This window comes from Nyctereutes procyonoides, unplaced genomic scaffold (genome assembly GCF_905146905.1).
Source record: "Nyctereutes procyonoides isolate TBG_1078 unplaced genomic scaffold, NYPRO_anot_genome, whole genome shotgun sequence".
NCBI classification, from domain to species: Eukaryota; Metazoa; Chordata; class Mammalia; order Carnivora; family Canidae; genus Nyctereutes; species Nyctereutes procyonoides.
Genome location: NW_026575020.1, coordinates 45,941,889 through 45,960,749, shown reverse-complemented (window position 1 = coordinate 45,960,749; position 18,861 = coordinate 45,941,889). Strand labels below are relative to the sequence as shown.

Genomic DNA, 18,861 nt, shown 5'->3' with positions numbered 1-18,861 from the left:
CCTTTTGACCACCCTCCCACCAACTCAACTATAGCCTAGTGCCCTGTCTCTGTGATTACTGGCTATGGTGCTTGTTGCCTCAAGACTCCCCTAATCTCTCACAGGCACTGATTTTCAGCCTCCCCAAGAGCTCCTTGGGGCCTGACTCCCAAACTCAAGGAGCCCACATATATTGGATGTGGCATCCCCATGGTGATAAGACCCAGGCTAGAAAGAAAGGGCTAGAAGGGGAAAGAGAAGAGGCCTTCTCTCTCTCTCTCTCTCTTCTCAAGTTTGTCCCTTCCCAAATGTCCTGGTACAGCTCTCTCCATCCTGTTTCCCCCTCCTCCACTGAGCCTGGAAAGGTGCTGTTTGCCATGTGCTTGATTCCCAGGGCAACAGTCCAGGCAGCAGGTGTGTGTGTTGAACAAGGCCATCTCTGGAGCAGAGTGGCTGGAGATGAGCTTTGTTTAAATATTAAATAAGTCAATCATTAATCAAGCCTGGCTTGGTGCCCAGCTACCCACTGTCTCTATTTGGGAGGGCCTGGAGTGGGGCAGGGAGGGCCGTGGGATAGTTTGTGAGGATACTTGCATCTCATGAAGCTGACAAGCAGCTTTTGGGATTGGATTATGCAGCTCAACACAGAATAGGCCAGAGAATCAGCAGAAAGATGTGCTGGATAGCATATAGAGCATAGTACTTGTGAACTGGGCACCAGTGATGTGTACAGAATGTCCAGTTCTACATTTTATACAGGCACTGAAGCAGTGTCCTGTTTCTAGCCAGAAACCTTGGGCACTGCAGTCCTGGCCCAGCCCCACAGCTGGGCTCCTGAAGAAAACAAGACTGTGTGAAGAAGTCTGGGACATGAATTGGGGTAGGGGATGGACTGGAGGGAGACAATCACTGGGTCACTAAAACCATGGTTCCTGAGCCCTCCCTAGGGGAAGGAGGTTGGTCTGGCATCCAAGGTACACATGGAATCACACAGAGTCAGTAGCTGGTGCACATGGCTTCACATACATCAGTTCCATACACACAATTACAAACCCCCATGTACCCAGATCTGCCACAGTTGCACCCACTGCAGTTAGACACTATGCATGCAAGTTGTCCCTTCTCCAGCGCTCTAGTCCTCTCTGCCTTGGTCACCCTCCTCTTGCCCTCCAGCCTCACCAGTCATATGGGTGTCTAGTCCCAGCTCCACCATTCAGCTCTCATCCACGGAGGCTTCCTGTAGTGCTGCATGAAAACCCGAATGGTCAGGCCGATTGAGCACAGCATCAGGATGAGGCAGAGGCTTAGCAGGATCCACTGTCTTTTGGCAACTAGGCGGGGGTCCATGGCTATGCCCAGGAAGTAGGCCTTGGGCTGTGTCTCAGGTGCGCTGGTATCCCGGGAACCTCTGGCCTGGGCGTCCGTGGCCGGAGCATTGGTTCCCTGGGGCAGTGACTTTTTTTCCAGGAAGTATAGCCTGTAGGCCAGCAGTAGGGCTGCCAGGAACATGATAAAGCTGAGAGCCAGCAGCACCCACTGCCCATATTTGGCCTGGTCAGGGTCCAGCTCTAGATTCAGAAATGCCACCTTCTCTGTGTCTTTTTCTGTAGAAGACACGGGAGTCTTACAGAACAGATAAAATGAGGAAGGGAGCCCTGGGGTGCCCCATGGAAATCAGAGTACCTGACTGCCACTGGCCTCCCCCCTCAGCCTCAGGCACCTACCTTCCAAGGCATAGGTGAGGGCATTGCCCTGGAAGGATGGTGAGAAAGAGGAGTAGAAGGGAGAGGAGGGGGAGATGGGCATAGCTAGCGCTCCATCCCCATGGTGCCCAGTGGTGGCTCCATGCAAGGTTCAGGAGAAAAGAAGCCCACCCTGTGCTCAGATGCCAACCTGGCACTCTAACTGAATGCTGTGCAAGGAAGCAACTGAGCCAGTGGCTAGGCCATGGGCCGTGGTCTTGCCAAGGCTGCATCAGGTGCAGATTGGGTCACGTAGGAACAATGCTGTTGTTTGTTGGAGCCAGGTCATAGACAGGCTAAGGGTTAAGGCTGGATTGGGGTGGGGACTGGCCCAGGGAAGGCTAGAGTAGGGCTTGCGGCTATACCAGAGCTGGCGTCAGGGTCAGATTATCAAACCTTCAAAGGTACAGCTGAAGTCTGGCCAGCCCAAGATCTCCCCCTGCCGCACATTCTCGGTGACCAGCCAATTCAGCAGGGGCTTGAAGTAGGTCATGAGGGCCTTTGTAGACATTTGGGTCTGCCCAGTTATCTTCTGCAGGACTTCTGGCCAGGGCTTGCTTGAACCCAGCTTTAGGACATCCCTGGGAGAGTGGATACAGCTGTGAGGCTGTGTGGGAGCATCAGCTGGTGTTGCTGAGATTACCTCAGTGTGCCCAACCCTGCCCTATGGCTCAAGGCATGATCCTGGAGTTCCAGAATCGAGTCCCACATCGGGCTCCCTGCATGGAGTCTGCCTCTCCCTCTACCTGTATCTCTGCCTCTCTGAGTCTCTCATGAATAAATAAATAAAAAATCTTTAAAAAAAAAAGATTCTAGAGAAGTTCAGGAGAAAAGACATCTTCCCATAGAGCTCAGTGCAGTGGATAAAATCACAAGCTCTGAAATGAGACTGACCTGGGTTTGAATCCTGTGGGGCCTCAGGCAAGTGACTTAACCTATCTGAGTCTCAGTTTTCATATTCGTAAAATAGAGATAACAGCACTACTTCCTCGGACTGGCATGATGATTAAATAGACACAATGCTGGGATCATAGTAGGCAGGCAATAAATGTTAGTTGCTTGTTATTGTTATTGCCACTGTGATGATTATTATTCTCCTGGACTCAGATAGGCATAAAGTCTTGAGGCGCTGTTTCCCATAAGGTGCTCTGTGTCAGTAGGGGAGGAGCCACTCCTTTCTGGTCTCACAGGGAGCGTTTGAGAGGATTAGGGAGATCGAGAGCGTGGGATGTGTTCTGTGTACTGCCTGGAGCACTGCACAAATGTCAGCTGTATCTCAAAGTACGCCAGTGTTTGGTGGCAAGGGGACCAGCCTGAGGCTTGGTGGGGGTACAGAATGTGCTGAAGCCAGGGCTCTGGGCTGCTCCCCACCAGAGCCCCCTATGGAGGCAGTGGGGAGGCATTCGTTGATCCTTCTTAATCTGTATCCCCATTTAACCAGGAGAGAGATGGGCTCTAGAGACCCACAAGTCAGACCATGGAGTCTAGACAAACAGGAACAGCTTCAAGATTCAGCAGTGCTACTTATGGGCCTATAACCTCAAGCCATCAACTCATCCCCTCTTAACCTCAGTTTCTCTATCAGTAAAATGGGCCCTATTAATATCCGCCTTTCACTGTGGTGCAGATCAAGCCACATGTTGGTGGTGAAAGAGGGCTTTGTAGCACGCACATATTTGCATGTGTCGCTTCATAACCAGAGGAGAAAGATCGACGGGGAAACTAAAGTTTAGCGGACCCTTGACAGAAACCATGAGGGAAATACATAGTTAAGATCCTAGAGAGGGACACCTGGGTGGCTCAGTGGTTGAGCGTCTGCCTTCAGCTCAGGGCGTGATCCTGGAGTTCCGGGACCAAGTCCCACGTCGGGCTCCCTGCATGGAGCCTGCCTCTCCCTCTGCCTGTATCTCTGCCTGTCTCTCTGGGTCTCTCATGAATAAATAAATAAATAAATAAATAAATAAATAAATAAATAAATCTTTAAAAAAAGATCCTAGAGAAGTTCAGGAGAAAAGTTATCAAGACTAAAAGAAAAACAAAACAAAATCTCACAACTAACTGCTGGTAAGAGGATTTTATCAGATACTGGGTCCTGGGGGCAAGGAAGGATCTGATGGGGGATGAAATTTTCGACCATTGGAAATCATCTACCTATTTGAAACAGTCCTTCAGGCTCGGTGGGACAAGAGGTTTGACTAAAGCCCAGCTCACAGCCAATGTGGCCAGCATGCAAGACTGGCAAAGGTGGCAACTGGTCACTTCCTGGAACCCTCAGCTCCAAGATGCCAGCAACGGGCCCCATGGACAAGGTCAGGCCTACCATGGCTGGCCAGATGAGCCAAGGGCTTTGGGAACTTGGACCAAGTCCACCTCAACTCTCCATTCCCAGCAGAACCAATCCAGAGCAATCACATATAGGAAGATGAGTCAAATTCTAAGATATATTAGGTAAAAGAGCAGCCAAGAATCTTGCCCTCCCTCTTCTCCTCCACAAGTACTCGTCCCCCCACACACACACAACCTATATTCCACTCTGCTGCTGTCTCACTTCCCCAAATCTCACGACATCCCCCTTTCTCAGAGCCCTCTCCTCTGCCCTCTGCTCAGAAGATATCGAGATAGCATTCAAAGTCCTAAACGTGGAACTTGGGGTCTTCCCTGGAATCCAGGGGTTTGATGTCAATGTGTGAGGATGGATGAGCAATGACCAGTGATGACTGGCAGGGCCTCTACATGCCTTGGTGCCAAGTCAGATCCTGTGAGCCTTGTGTGGCCTGGTTTGGTGGGGTGGTGGTAGGAGAGGGGAAAGTGAGGATGACCGAGGTCAAATGTCCCACCAATCAAGTGGTGAAGGCTCAGCATTAAAAGTGAGTCGATGTGTAGAAAACATGTCTGCTATTTCTTGCACGCCTGCTTTTGGGGACAGAGATCCCTCCTTGGTCGCCTGACATGACCTCTTCACCCTCTGCATGTTCACCAAAGCCCTTTCCTACTGCACCTGCTCCTTTCTTGTATTATGGTATTGATTTACCCTGTGGCCCATTGCCCCCTGCTGGACACAGGGTAGGCTGATTGGCATGTGCACAAGTGAATGTTTGCTGAATGAATAAATGATGGGCAGCTAGAGACACGAATGCAGAGAGCAGAGAGGCCCCTCATGTTCCACACATTCAGGAAAGCTCAAACATGGACAGTTGGCTACAATAAACCCCCGTAGTGTGAAAAGATGGAAAAGCAAACAGACTAGGTTGATAATCAGCATGCAAGGTGCAGCCCTCCCTGGGAGCAAAGCCAGGGAGGGGATCAGTCCTGCAACGCCATCTGGCCTAGTGGTTACTGACAAACTGCGTGGTGGAATCACAAATATGCTCATTAAATTCACAAAGGATACCAAATGATGTGGCTATATTAATCCTCTGGGATAGAGGAGTAAAACTCAAGATGATCTTGACCAATTAGGGCAATGGATCTACTGAAATGGGTTGAAAATTAGTGAGGAAAAGACCATGTCAGTGGGTGGGCTCTGCATCTCAGTGGTTGGAGCACTGATTTTAGAGCCAGCAGACCTAGACCTGCTAGGTCTAGCTGCTAGCTGCTCTAGACCGAGATCTAGAGACCTAGATCTAACCTCGGACCAGACCTCTATCCCTTGATTAGTGGAGGCAACAGCATGGATGAGAATGTGTTCTACAGTCCATTTGAGACTCAAAGTCTGATTTTGCATTTGCTAGATGAGTGATGTGCAATCACATTATTTCTCTTAGCTTTAGCTTCATTATTTATGAAATGTGGTTAATCATACCCACTTTGCACGTTATAAGCTGCTAACGTGAGACCTTGTAAGAGCGCTCCTGAGAGAGCCTAGCCTCTACTAGCAAATGCTTCCCACCATCGGGTCAGCCTCCCACCCTTCCATGTTTGCTTCAGGACCAAAACCAACACCACAGAGGCAGGAATGGAAAGGATGGCTGGAGGCAAAGTGCAGGAAAAAAGATTGGGGGTAGGGAGTCAAAGTGGACTACATGCTGACCAGAGCACCCTGAAGGTTGGTGTGAAAGCAACCAGATCAGCCTGGGAGCTGGATGCAGGCATCTCCAAGAAGAGGTGGGAAAAGCAGTATGCACCCAAGGGTGCATCAGATGCTGCTAAGGGTAGGCAAGCTCCTTGAGAGGAAAGGATGAAGGGATTCAGATGAAAGTCTGAAGGCTGAGGCAGGACTCCGGCAGTGGCTTCCCACCTGGGATAGTCTGATTTATTGGTTATGTGCGAGTGTGTCTGTGCATGTGGGTGCACATGTACATATGTGTGTGTATGTGTGGTGGTGACTGTGTGAAGTTTGCATGTGAGTGTGTGCATGTATGTGGGTGTGAGAATGACTTTGTGTATGTGTGTGTGTGTGAGAGAGAGACAGAGAGAGAGAGACAGAGACAGAGAGAGAGAGAGAGAGAGAGAGAGAGTGAGAGAGGGCAGGAGGGGCTAAGCCATTTCTCTTGACCATAAAGGGGCTACACACAAGGAAATGGGCTCCAATTACTGTAGGAGAGACTACAGTATGACACAAAGACAAACTTCCACCAAACTATAAGGTCAATGAGGCTTGCTCAGGGTGCCTAGGGTGGCTTAGGGAGGAGAGGGGTCCAGGGACAGGCTTCCAGCCAGCAGCAGAAGAGTTGAGAACAAGTGAGGAAGGAAAGCACTCACTCCAGGAGCTTCCCAGCCTTCTTGGAGTTATAGATGTCACACCGGTGCAGTGGCCCTATATGGCCTGAGGCCTTGCACAAAGACTCGTGGAACTGGAACTGGAGCACGAGGCTGAGGAAGTACCTGGGTAGAGAAATGTGAGGGCAGGCTGGGGAGCCGGTGTCAGGGGTGGGAAGCCCAGAGCCATTTGGAGCCTGGCAACTCCCACATGCAGTGGTCCGAGGGCTCCTCTAGGGCCCAGTCTTGCTGGGCAGAGGCTCCTCTGGCAAGGTCCCACCTTAGCCTGGCCTGAGAATACTGCAGGGGCTCTCCTTCTTAGCCTTCTGAAGCAGCCCTTGCCTCCTTCTCTCCTGCCCTCCTCTTGGGGACAGCAGGGGTGCTTTAGAATATTCCCAACATTTCAGCCCTCCATGTGGGACCTGATCTAAAAGCCCAAATTATCCCAGGGTGTGGCCCTCAGGAGGCTCTTCAACCCAATGGAAGAGATGGGGGAGGGGGGACAGGGAGACCTTTGGATCTAGGGCCTTCCTGGAAATCCTCAGCCTGATTCCTAGGCCTCCAACCCCCAACTCCCAGAGCTGGTTCTGCTGGCAGGGCCCAGACTGTTACCGTAGGTAGGGCACACTGGCAGAGATGTGGAACTTGGCACCAGGATCAAAGTCCTCCTCTGTCCGAGGGATGGGGGGGCACAGGCCCTGGTACTTCAACCTGCCAGGGAGAATAGGATGCTAGTACCACCCAGCTGGGTTCTCAGAGCCTTACCCATCGACGTATTTGCACAGCCATCTAACTGGACTCGGTGGGCACAGGACACTTAATGCATTTTTAGAGATTAAATGAGTTAAAAACACATGGGATTGGGAATCAGAATCAAATAATAACAGTAGTTAACACTGACTTCCTCTGTGGAGGAACCATGTTAAGACACTGACAGCCTTGGTTCTCAGGACATCGGAGGGAAGGGGCTGGGCAAGGTCTTGCTTCTAATGCTAACAATGGAGATGGTTACAGACCAATCAACAAGGCATCTGACAAGAAGGGCCAAGGAGAAACAGAATAGCATCTCTGTGGCATAGCACTGTTATTATTCCCATTTTACGGATGAGGAGACCAATGTTTAGAGGTCAAGGAACTGGTGGGAGGTCGTAGAACTAGTCACTGGCAGATCGCATTAACTTTCAAGTTCAGGTCTGGCTTTGTACTTCTGTGCTGTGTGACTGTGCAAAAGTTAATGATTGTCACTGATCCCTGTTGAGAAATGTTGTCTATAAATGGGATAAAATGGTCCATTTTGGGGGAGGAGACAAAACCTATGAAAGGGTCTCATCGTTTGATTGTTGGTGCACTGGTTGCCTCCAAGCCATCCTCTGGGGCTGCCAGACAGTCAGAAGGTGGCTCCCAGTTGACAGAGCCTTTCTTGTTCAGGTCCAGGAAGTTGCCACCTCTGTCCCTTAGGCCCTGGCTTCCATCATTGATAGTGGTGGGTGCCATTGACCCTGGAGAAAAGGGGCCCCCGCAGGTACCCCAGATGGCTGGTAGGGTTGCCCTTAGAAGGGTACAAAGTCAAGACTCGGCCAACTTCACTAGTGAGGACTGGACTTGAATTTGGGGTGGGCGTAGGAGGATAAGTAGATAGAGAAAGGAGCACCCAGCTTTGCTACCCTGGGTCGCTGTGTGACCATGGGCTGGTCACACATTCTTCTGTGAATGACCACGGGATGTTGCACAGGTTCAAAGAAATGTAAAGTCCTCGTGCAGAGCTCGCAGCCCCTTCACAGCCACTCCAGACCATGCTGAGACTGGAACAGGTCAGTCTGAGTGAGGCCTGGTGGAGGTGGAACGCCCTGGCCATGGGCACTCATTATCCCATCAGACAGCCAGTGGTTGGTGAGGAAATGCAACACAGATGCCCCTCACTCAAGAGTGGTGCTCCCTGACTGCTGGTGGGCTCTTTTGGCAGCCAGTTCTCACCTTGGACATGCCTGAGGTTGCTAAACCAGAGGCAGTTGTGCATGTGTGTTGGGGCAGCAGGAAAAGGGACGGTGGGCCTGCCTCTCTCCCATGGGGACTCCCTATGGAAGGGAAAGAGCTCAGCCGCCATGCTCCTGCTAGCCCCACTAGGAAGGGAATAGGAAGGGAGAGGAGGAGCAGGTGGGCCTCCCCGGTGGTCAATGTTTTGTTCTTGGAAGAGCCCAGGTGCACCCTCATGTGAGCTTCCCAGCCACCCAGGAGCAGACAGGGCCACTTCTAGGGACCCTAGAGAGGTGAAGAGGTCTGCTCAGTGCTGGTGCCAGATGCAGCACGAGGCCTCATAATTGCCCATGCTGGCCCTATCCACTGTAGGGCGCTTTTATCTGGTGACAGCAAACAGCCAACACTACCCCCAATGGTCCCCAAGTCACCAGTGTGACACACCTAACACTGCCCTCCAAGGAGAGGCAACAGCATCCTACAGCAAATGGGCAGTGTCCTTAAAGCTGCCCGGAAAGCCTCACCCACCAGGGATAGGAGGGGGCGGAGAGGGCCAGGCAGCCGTCCTCCCCACCTGAGGTTCCACCACTCCTGGTTGTAGACATCCTTCTGGATGGTGCCATCAAAGACCTTCCAGCGGAACAGGTCCATCAGGTAGGAGAAAGGGATGAAGGGGATCTTCTCCAGGGCAACGCTCATCAGGAAATTGACCTCCTCCTCTGGGGAAGGTGGGGCAGTCAGGGGGTGGCTCCTGGCTCTCCCTCCCTTTAGGCTTGCCCAGAGGGCCGGAGCTGCAGCCTCAGGCTTGGTTGCCCTGCTACGGTCCTCTTGGTTCCCGTCACCTGAGTCTTGGTGCTGGTGACTGAGAAGACCTCTGTTGAGCAGGTGCTTGTGGGAGGAGGCTGAGAGGGTGATCACTGACCCCACAGCCTCTTCAAAGGCTGGGTTGGCGCCTGCGCGGAAAATCACCGAGAGGTTCCTGTACTGCAGGAAGTACTGGATATGGCCCATCTGGTGGAAGATGGAGAGCAGGTCTTCTACGGTCACCTCGGTGCACTTCTTTATCCTAGGGTTAAAGGGTAGGGGTCAAGGAGCATGGGGAGGCCCTGAGAGAAGGGGAGGTCTCTCCATTTGGACTCCATTAAGGGACTGGTGTAGTTGGGCTGGAGACCACCGAGGCCTTGGGTGCTGTCCCTTCTCACTCCAGGTCCCCTTCACCCATGTGCCAGCTTGCATCCCCCTACGCTGCCTGGCTCCAGTCCTGCTCACACCCCTCCTTACACACCTCCCAAGACAGGCAGACAGAGGGAGAGCAGATGGAGTAGAAGAAGAGTGAGAGTGGGGCAGGAGAGTGGTGCTGGTGCAGGGTGAGACCTGAAGTCCCTGCCGTTGTAAAAGTCCCAGGCAGAGGCATGGCATTCCACCTCCCGCCCGTCGGCTGGCCTTTCCATCATCGAGTTTTTCCAGAAGCTGGGAGGGGTGGAAAGCATCCCCAGGGAGGTGAAGAACTTTTCAGCCTCTTCGAACATTTTTGAGGGCTTCCAGTGCTGTGGGGAAGAGTGGGTACATGGGGCCCTGCCCGGGAGTGCAGAGCAGGCAGGGGCAGACGGAGGCAGTGTACTAACCTGGCTTTTCATGATCTTCGTGATATCCTCAGGGGGTTTCTTCGGGAAGGGCAGGACCAGGTCTAAGATGTTGACCCAGGACTGAGCCCACATGTTCCCTGGAAGGAGAGTGGAGGGGCTCAGGGGAGGCAGGAGACGGTCTCTCCCTTTACCAACTGCCAGCTGGGAGGCAGACTCCGCCCAGCCCACCCTGCCACCAGCTGGGGCTTTACCCAGAAGGTGGGCAGGGATGGGCCCCCTTGGGTCGATGAGCTCGGGCCCGTAGTGGCGATGTAAGGCCCGGCGCACGTAGGCGTGGAGGTTCAGGTAGAGTGGCTGCAGCTCCTGGTAAAGCTGCTCCAGATCGTCTTCTAGCGTTTCAGACTCATACTTGGACCGCCACAAGGCCCCCATGTCTTTGTAACCTAGGGCAGGAGAGAGGCACTCACCACCCACCCTCCCTTCAGCCCTGGTCTGGCAGGCAGGAGACGCAGGCACTTTCTGGGGGAAGGCACTTGACCTCCCTCCTCCTCAGGGTCTTCATCTGCCAAATGGGCAGTGTGCCTCCCAAGGTCACCGTTCAGATTGGATGAGATCAGGGGTGGAAAAGCACTTAGCAAAGTACACCCTCGGTGCTCCTCACTGTGCCTGGTTGTATAGGACCCAGGTAAGGCCTGGGTCCTCATACACACCTTGAGCCCCACCCGTCCAAGCCCTAAGACCACTGGACTCCTTTCCAATCCTCCCAAAGACTGGCTCCTCCCATCGTGGGGCCTAGGAGGCTCTTTCACTTCTTGTCTGCCTTCTTTCAAGCCTTGGGGAAGTGTCTAGAGGCCTCCCCTTCTCCTCTCTCAGCATTTGTCCAGAGATGTGCATTTGCACAAATCTTGTCTGTCAGACGATAAGCCCTACCTAGGAGGGCAAGGTATCTTTTCTGTCTTTTCACTTATGTTTCCTTAGAACCTCTCCAGGACCTGGGACACAGCAGGTGCTCAAGCAATGTTTGCAGACCAATGGTGAATGAGCCACCTTTGCTTCTCCCAGCTGCAGGGCTCAGGGTCCCCATCTCCAGGTCCTACTACTGCCTTGACCCCCTGCAGACTCTGCTTTGCCCATCCACCAAGGCCTGTGCTGTGTGCCATCTGTACAGGCTGGGCTGGATGGGTTGGTGGCAGGGGTTTGGGGAGTTTGGGGGGATGGTGGTAGTGTAAGGGCCTCACCGTTGAGGTTAGCAGCCTTGTTGCTGAGCTGCACATAGCGCTCAAAGGTGATACGGAGCTGACGACCCACAGCATCCCGCCAGCCCTGCCAGGCCCACAGCAACTCCTTCTGGTCACGGGAGGTAGCCATGACTTCTTGGAGGTCTGTGCCCAGAAAAGCCAAGGTAGGACCCACCCACTTCTGCTTGTCTTCCGCCCTTACCTGCCTAAAGCAGCCCGCCCACCCCCACTCTCCAACAAGTGAGTGCGATTGGGGCAGGGAGGCAATGGGAGTCGGGGTAGGCTCGAGGACGGGGCTGCTGCCAGAGACTTTGCAGTTGGACAGGGGACTGGGCTTGGGTGCTCACCAGGCTCCAGGGGCATGCAGGGTCCCTCATTCAGGCACACCTGGGCCATGCTGTATGTCGTCTCCATGTAGGCCAGAAGCTGATTGTACTGCGGGAGCAGGTGTCACCTAGGGCAGGCCTGTGCCCTGGGGCCCACCCCCAGTGCTAGCCCCACCAGCTGGGAGGGGCAGGCCTGAGGCAGCTTCCCACCAGCCTCTGTTCCTCTCCTCCCCCAGAGGAAGCTCTGGCCCTGCCTGCCAACCTCCCTCTGCCCAGACACCCTGGCTTCTCTCCCAGCCAGCCCACCCACCCCTGGGGTGGGGAGCATGTGCCTGGAGACCTGGGGGCTCCGTCCATCACCTCCCGGAGCTCGTCCTGGGGCAGGGCCGCCTTGCCTATGTTCAGCAGCTTACTCAGCAGGCGCTTCACTTCCGGGTCCTGGAACCTGGAGGTCTTAAACAGGCGGGCCCGAGTGCCAAAGTACAGCATGTGCTTGGATCTCTCTGAGTCCTTGTGCAGCTGGAATGAGGGTCGCTGTACTTACCATGTGAAGGTGGTGGAGGGAGAAAGGGCCCACATCGAGCTCCAGGGTCACGCCCCGCCCCCCCCAAGCCTCCTTTGAGGGTTCAGAATCACTGAAGATTTGCTACAAGAAGGGAAGGAGTCTGCGTCCTTAAAAGCAAGGAGATGATATTTATGAGGGGAAAGAAACATGAGATTCTTGCTCAGAGAGCTTTGGGGGCCACCAAGAGGCCCAGAGCTTGCAGCCTGCTTTGACATGTACTTTAGGGATTCCCTCTTTCCTCTAGGTCTGGACAGGGGCAGAAGATGTGGACCCCCCCCCCCCAAGATCCTCGAGAAGAGCAAGGAAGAAGGGGCTGGAATTGAAGTGGTACCACACCATCTCCTCCCGATTTTTCTTGGTGATGTTGGTGACATAGTTCCAGGTGGCCTCCATGAACTGGCTCCACACAATTTGGGCAGTTTGGTCATAAAACTGCAGGAAGGACTTTGCCACGGTCTCATTGTAGAACCTGCCTGTGGAGAAGGAGGTGGACATGATGTCCTGGGAGGAGCCTGCCCCCGACTGGTCCCCTTGTCTGCTCCCATATTTCTTCAGGTCTCAGCCCCACCTAAGCTCTGATGACCTTGGTACTGAGCCATGGCAAGAGCTGCCCATAACAGAAGAGAACAAGTAGGAAAGGTCCATGGCAAGTCCATCTTGTGCCCATGACCAAGAGAACAGCAGAGCTGAGTGAGGCTATGGGCCAATCAAGGTCCAGCTCCATATTGTGACATCAGGGCCTGAAGGCTTAGCCATGGAATGTCAGAACTGGAAAACCCCCACCCACCTTCTGGTCCAGCTGTTCCCATTTTACAGGTGAGGAGACTGAGGTCAAGTCATGTGACCGGGTTCACACAGCTAGTCACAGAACCAAGGAGAGAACCATGGCTCTTAACTTTTAAGCCAAAGCTTCTTCTAGTCTATTTGGTCACCTTTCCTTGGTGACCACCCTTGGACCTTAGCCAGGGATTGAGGAGACCCTCCACAGGCTGGTCTCTGAGAAGGTAATGATGATAGGATGATAGATGAATGGATGAGTGGATGGATAGATGTATGGAAGTGACATCTCTGGGTCTCTGGAATCCAGCAGCACAGCTGTCTCTCCCTGTTCTTCTGACTTGACCTCCTATGTTTTCATTTTTGGCCTCCTTCTCTCTTACGGTATGTGTAATCTCTCCTGGGGCAACGCAGGACCCTTCCTCCCTTCCCCTGGTCCTTATATCTGTTTCCCCAGGGATAGCGCGATGCTATGAGTTTGTAGTCCAGCGGAAGCACAGAAGGCAGAGGGCTGTGAGGGCTGTGGGAGAATGTGTGACTGGTACCTTCCATTTGGGATGCATGTCCCAAAGTACCTGAGCCTGGTTTGAGCACCAGCTGGCAGGACCCCGGCTCTCTGCTAGCCTTTGGTGACTCACCACTAGCCTGACACACTTAGTTTGGGGGAGATGAGCCCATCTATCTCACTTTGGGATTTCTTCCTCATATTCACTTTCTTCCACACTCACATGCCCTCCACTCTCTAGTCTTATTACTCCCCCTGCTTGACCCAGGTGCACCCACAACCCCCCAGATGCTTCACCTCTGCACATGAGCTGACATCATTACCAGAGAAACTGATCAACTAAGTCTCCAAATATGATGCTATGATCAAAATTATTTAAGATACAAAGAAAGAAAAAAATCAGTGACACTTCCAGTTAAGGTGGGCAACTGAGGTCTGCTTCAAGCATATAGAAATGCTTGATAAAATATAGTATTTTGTTGTTGTTAACTATAGTCATCATGCTGTACGTTACATTCCCCAGGACTTATTTAGATCATAACCAGAAGTTTACGCCTCAGTTTTTTGTGTATACGTATACCACCTTTACATTATCATTTACCCGTCATTACACAAAGGTTGTTTCCATGTCTTGGTTATTGTAAATTATGTTGAATGAATGAATATGGGGTGCAGAAATCTTTTCAAGACAGTGATTTCATTTTCTTTGTATAAATACCCAGATGTTGAAATTGCTGTGATCCAATAGTGGTTCTATTTTTGACTCTTTGAGGAATCTCCATGCCATTTCCTATAGTGGCTGCCAATTTACATTCCCACTAACAGTGCACTAGAGTACCCTTTCTCTATGTCCTTGCCAGAACTTGTTATTTCTTATCCTTTTGATAATGGCCATTCTACCAGGCATGAGGTGCTATCTAATTGTGGCTTTGATTTGCATTTCCCTGATGATTCGTGATATCGGGCACCATTTCGTGTACTTGTTGGCCATCTGTGTGTTCTTTGGAAAAATGTCTACCCAGTCCCTCTGCTCATTTTTTAATTGGATTGTTTGCTTGTTTTGAGTTGTATGAGTTCTTTATATATTTTAGACATTAATCCCTTATTAGATACATGATTTGCAAATTTTACTCCCACCCTGTAGGTTGCCTTTTTTCATTTTGTTGATGGTTGACTTTGTTGTGTTAAAGCCTTTTACTTTGATGTCATTCCACCTGTTGATTTTTACTTTTGTTGTCTCTGTTTCTAGTGGCAAATCCAAAAAATCGTTGCCAAGACCAATGTCTAGGAGCTTACAACCTATGTTATCTCCTAGGAGTTCTATGCTTTCTGGCCTTATGTTCATGTCTTAAATCCATTTTCAGTTGATTTTTTTGGTATGGTATAAAATAGGGATCCAGTTTCATTCTTTTGCATGTGGCTATACAGCTTCCCCAACACCATTTATTGAAAAAACTATCCTTTCCCCATCATATGTTCTTGACGTCCTAAATAGATTGACCATATATGGGTGGGTTTATTTCTGGGCTCTCTATTCTGGTTTCATTGATCTATGTGTCTGTTTTTATGCTGATATCACACTGTTGTGATTACTATGACTTTGGAGGGTAGTTTGAAAACAGGAAGGGTGACACCTCCAACTTTATTCTTCTTTCTCAAGATTGCTTTGGCTATTTGAGGTTAAAAAGTAGTGCTTTTTTAAAAAAATTATATCTTATTTAAATCACTTATTTGAGAGAGAGGAAGAGAGAGAAAACACAGAGGAAGAATGAGAGCCAAAATAAGAGCCGAACTAAGTGTGTCAGGCTAGTGGTGAGTCACCAAAGGCTAGCAGAGAGCCGGGGTCCTGCCAGCTGGTGCTCAAACCAGGCTCAGGTACTTTGGGACATGCATCCCGAATGGAAGAAATGACTCCCTGCTGAGAAACAGACTCCCTGCTGAGCAGAGAGCCCCACACGAGGCTTGATCCTAGGACCCTGAGATCACAACCCAAGCTGAAGGCAGACACCTAACTGACTGAGCCACTCAGGTGCCCCAAAATGTGCTTTTTAAAATGCAAAATACGGGTTGAGATGCAAAGCAAGAAAGAGAACTCTTCAGATGCTGAGGAGACAGAGAGGGTTCAGGTAGCAGTGAGTGGGGGCCCTGCAAGAAGCAATCATAAAACTGACCCTGGAGGGGAACCCTGGGTGGCTCAGTGGTCTAGTGCCTGCCTTCCGCCCGGGGCCTGATCCTGGAGGCCTAGGATCGAGTCCCACGTCGGGCTCCCTGCATGGAGCCTGCTTCTCCCTCTGCCTGTGTCTCTGCCTCTCTCGCTCTCTCTGTGTGTCTCTCATGAATAAGTAAATAAAATCTTTAGGAAAAAAAAAAACTGACCCTGGGGACATGTTCACAACACATGCCACATGCTGTGTGCATGAGACCTTGCAGAAGAATATTGCCACTGGAGATGGCTCATAGGTCAGAACTACAAAGTACAAGTGAGGCTCAATAGTGACCGACCACCAGTACCCTCTGATCACTTTCCCAGGTGCTAGGGACCCTTTAAGAGCTTTTAGTATATGGATTCTCATGAAAAATAGATGAGGTAAGTACCGTGATCAACTTTACAGTTGAGGAAACTGAGGCACAGAGAGTTTGAGAAACTTTCTCACCATCACACAGCTTGCAAATAGTGGAGGTGGGACTCAAGTCCACATGCTCTGTCTCCAGAGCCTGTGCTAGATGACAGACACATCTCAGGAAGGACGAGTCTTAGAGCAATCTGAAAGAGACTTGAAATATAGATCTTTATACCATATGGAAAGATGAAATGAAACTGGATTAAAGACCTAAACAGAAGAGCTAAGATCATGAAACTCTTTGAAGAAATCATATGGGAAAATATTCCTAGCATTAGATTTGGCAGTGCCATCTTGGATAGGACACCAGAAGCACAGACAAAAATGACAACCAAAATTGGACTGGACTTCATCAATTTTAAAAACCTTTGCACATCAAAGGATGCTAACAACGGAGCACAAAGGCAACTCACAGAATGGGAGAAGACATTCGTAAATCACATATCTGGTAAGTGATTACTATCTGGAAAATATAAAGAACTCCCAAATGCAACAATGAAAAAAAATGAACAACTCAATTCAATGGTGGGAGAAGGACTTGAATAGACATCTCTCTAAAGATGAGACATAAATGGATAATAAGCACTTGGAAAGATGCTCAGTATCATTAATTATTAGGGAGATGCAAATCAAAACCATGAGATATCACTAGGATGATTATTACCAAACCACCCAGAAAACCTCACCTGTTGGCAAATATGTGAAAAAACTGGGAGCCCTTGCACATTGCTGCTGGGAATGTATAATAGTGCAGCCACCATGAAAAGAAGTACAGTGGTTCCTCACAAAATTATAGAATTACCATATGATCTGGCAACTCCAATTTGGGGCACATATTCAAAAGAATTGAAAGCAAGGACCTGAACAGATAGGTAGAGATGGTTGCAGGACAATATGAATGTACTCAATGCCACTGAACTGCACGCTTAAAAATGGTTAAAATGGGGACACCTAGGTGGCTCAGAGGTTGAGCATCTGTCTTTGGCTCAGGGCATCATCCCAGGGCATGACTCCAGGATGGAGTCCCACATCAGGCTCCCTGCAGAGAACCCGCTTCTCCCTCTGCCTGTGTCTCTGCCTCTCTTTGTGTGTCTCTCATGAATAAATAAAATCTTTTTAAAAAATGGTTAAAATGGTATATTGTATGGTATGTACATTTTACCACACCTTAAAAAAAATACAGATCTTAAAGTGATAAAAAGGAATAAAACCCATGAAGCAAGAATAGGCTTTTGTGAACACACAGGAGATTTGAAAGAGAAATGTGAAAATGAAAAATAGAGTTATTAAATTGGAACAGTGAAAATCCCTATGGACAGGTAGAGCAGCAGACTGAAATGCAGAACTGGGGCCTGTGAAGACATGACTGGGGAATCTCCTGGAACTCAGGACAGAGAAGGAGATGAGAACCATGAGCAAGGGGGTGCCTGGACGGCTCAGTCAGTTAAGTGTCTGCCTGGGGCTCAGGTCATGATCTCAGAGTCCTGGGATTGAGTCCCATCATGCTCCCTGCTCAGCCAGTAAGTCGGCTTCTCCCTCTTCCTCTGCCCCTCCCCTGCTTGTGCTCTCTCTCTCTCTTTCTCTCCCTCTGTTAAATAAATAAATAAATAAATAAATAAATAAATAAATAAATAAATAAATAAAGTCTTTTTAAAAAATCATGAGAGGGTTTGTAAGAACTGTTTTATAGGCTCAGAAAATGGAGTTCTCTGGGTCACATAAGCAGTAAGTACAGAGATAAGATTTGACTCAGGCCTAATCCAAAGCCACCAGATATACTAATGTTAGAGCCAGGGTGGAACAAAAGGGGGTTTGAGAGATCAGAGGCACCGTCCAGCCACCAGACCTACCTTTCGTCCTCATAGGTAAGAGCTGGTCACTAAGGAGAGATCGACTGTCAGACATCAGTAGAGGCACCACAGGGAAGGCCTCAGATTTTAGGGTCACTGGAAGAAGATGCCAGAATGGTCTCTCTTTCTACTGCCACTCCCTCCCCTTCCTCTGCCTTCTTCCAGGTAGACCCAGTCTTATCCTCCTCACTTGAGGAGGCAGCAACAGGAATCTAAGCAATTTTAATATTTCAAAAGACTGAGGGGATAAGGCTGATCAGGATGTCCCAATGTTAAATTTCTTTGCCCTCCTCAGTCTGTGGCTCAGACCTTTGGGTGTTGAATGCTGGTGCCCTCATGCTATTCTAACAGCTGTGACAGGCAGTATAAACCCCTATGTTCACAAGGATAGGAAACCGGGTGTTGTGACAATGACCTTTGTCTAGCAGACAAGGAGCTTTTGAAACATCAGGCTGGGAAGGAGAGTAATTAAAAAGTCATTGGTAGTAGAAGGCTTGGAACTATTTAGAGGAGATGTTTATAAATTCCATTGTCCTAAGTATTCATAAACTTCTCCCCGACTGCATATCCAAAATACCGCAGCTCCACATCCTGCTCCATGGACTAGGCCTGTACAACCTAGTCTATGTGCAACACACACACAGGCGCGCGTGCACATGTACACAAAGACACATAAATACACCCAGAGACGAACACACAGGGCAGCTGGAGATGATTGCGGGGTTAAAAAACCCTGAGGACTAAAGGATATTAGGGGACAGTTATTGAGGCTTGGCCTGGCTGGGGTCAAGGCATCAGCAAAGCTAGGCACAGGCTCTCAGCCCAGGGTCCTAACAGAGGGGGCCAGGCTTACAGTGGAAGCCCCTGGCCCTGGCAAACTGCCAAACGCCATTTGGTCAGGTTCTAGACTTGGCATTTATTTATTTTTAAAGAGACTTTGAGAGAGAGTGAGAGCATGAGCAGGGGGAGGGACAGAGGGAGAAGCAGACTCCCGACTGAG

At 50.3% G+C, this 18,861-nt stretch overlaps 1 protein-coding gene across 1 annotated transcript; it reads right to left on the bottom strand.

Annotated features, from left to right (window-relative positions):
- Positions 1-1,173: 1,173 nt before the first annotated feature.
- Positions 1,174-12,603, bottom strand: LOC129501014 (angiotensin-converting enzyme-like protein Ace3). Its single transcript, XM_055312039.1, has 13 exons — positions 12,445-12,603; positions 11,904-12,062; positions 11,565-11,652; positions 11,218-11,361; positions 10,231-10,422; positions 10,019-10,116; positions 9,768-9,940; positions 9,236-9,459; positions 8,968-9,112; positions 7,032-7,130; positions 6,423-6,545; positions 2,118-2,302; positions 1,174-1,583 (listed from the first exon to the last, which is right to left on the bottom strand). The coding sequence occupies exons 1-13, from the start codon at positions 12,601-12,603 to the stop codon at positions 1,174-1,176; spliced, it is 2,199 nt and encodes a 732-aa protein (XP_055168014.1).
- Between the last annotated feature and the right edge of the window lie 6,258 nt (positions 12,604-18,861).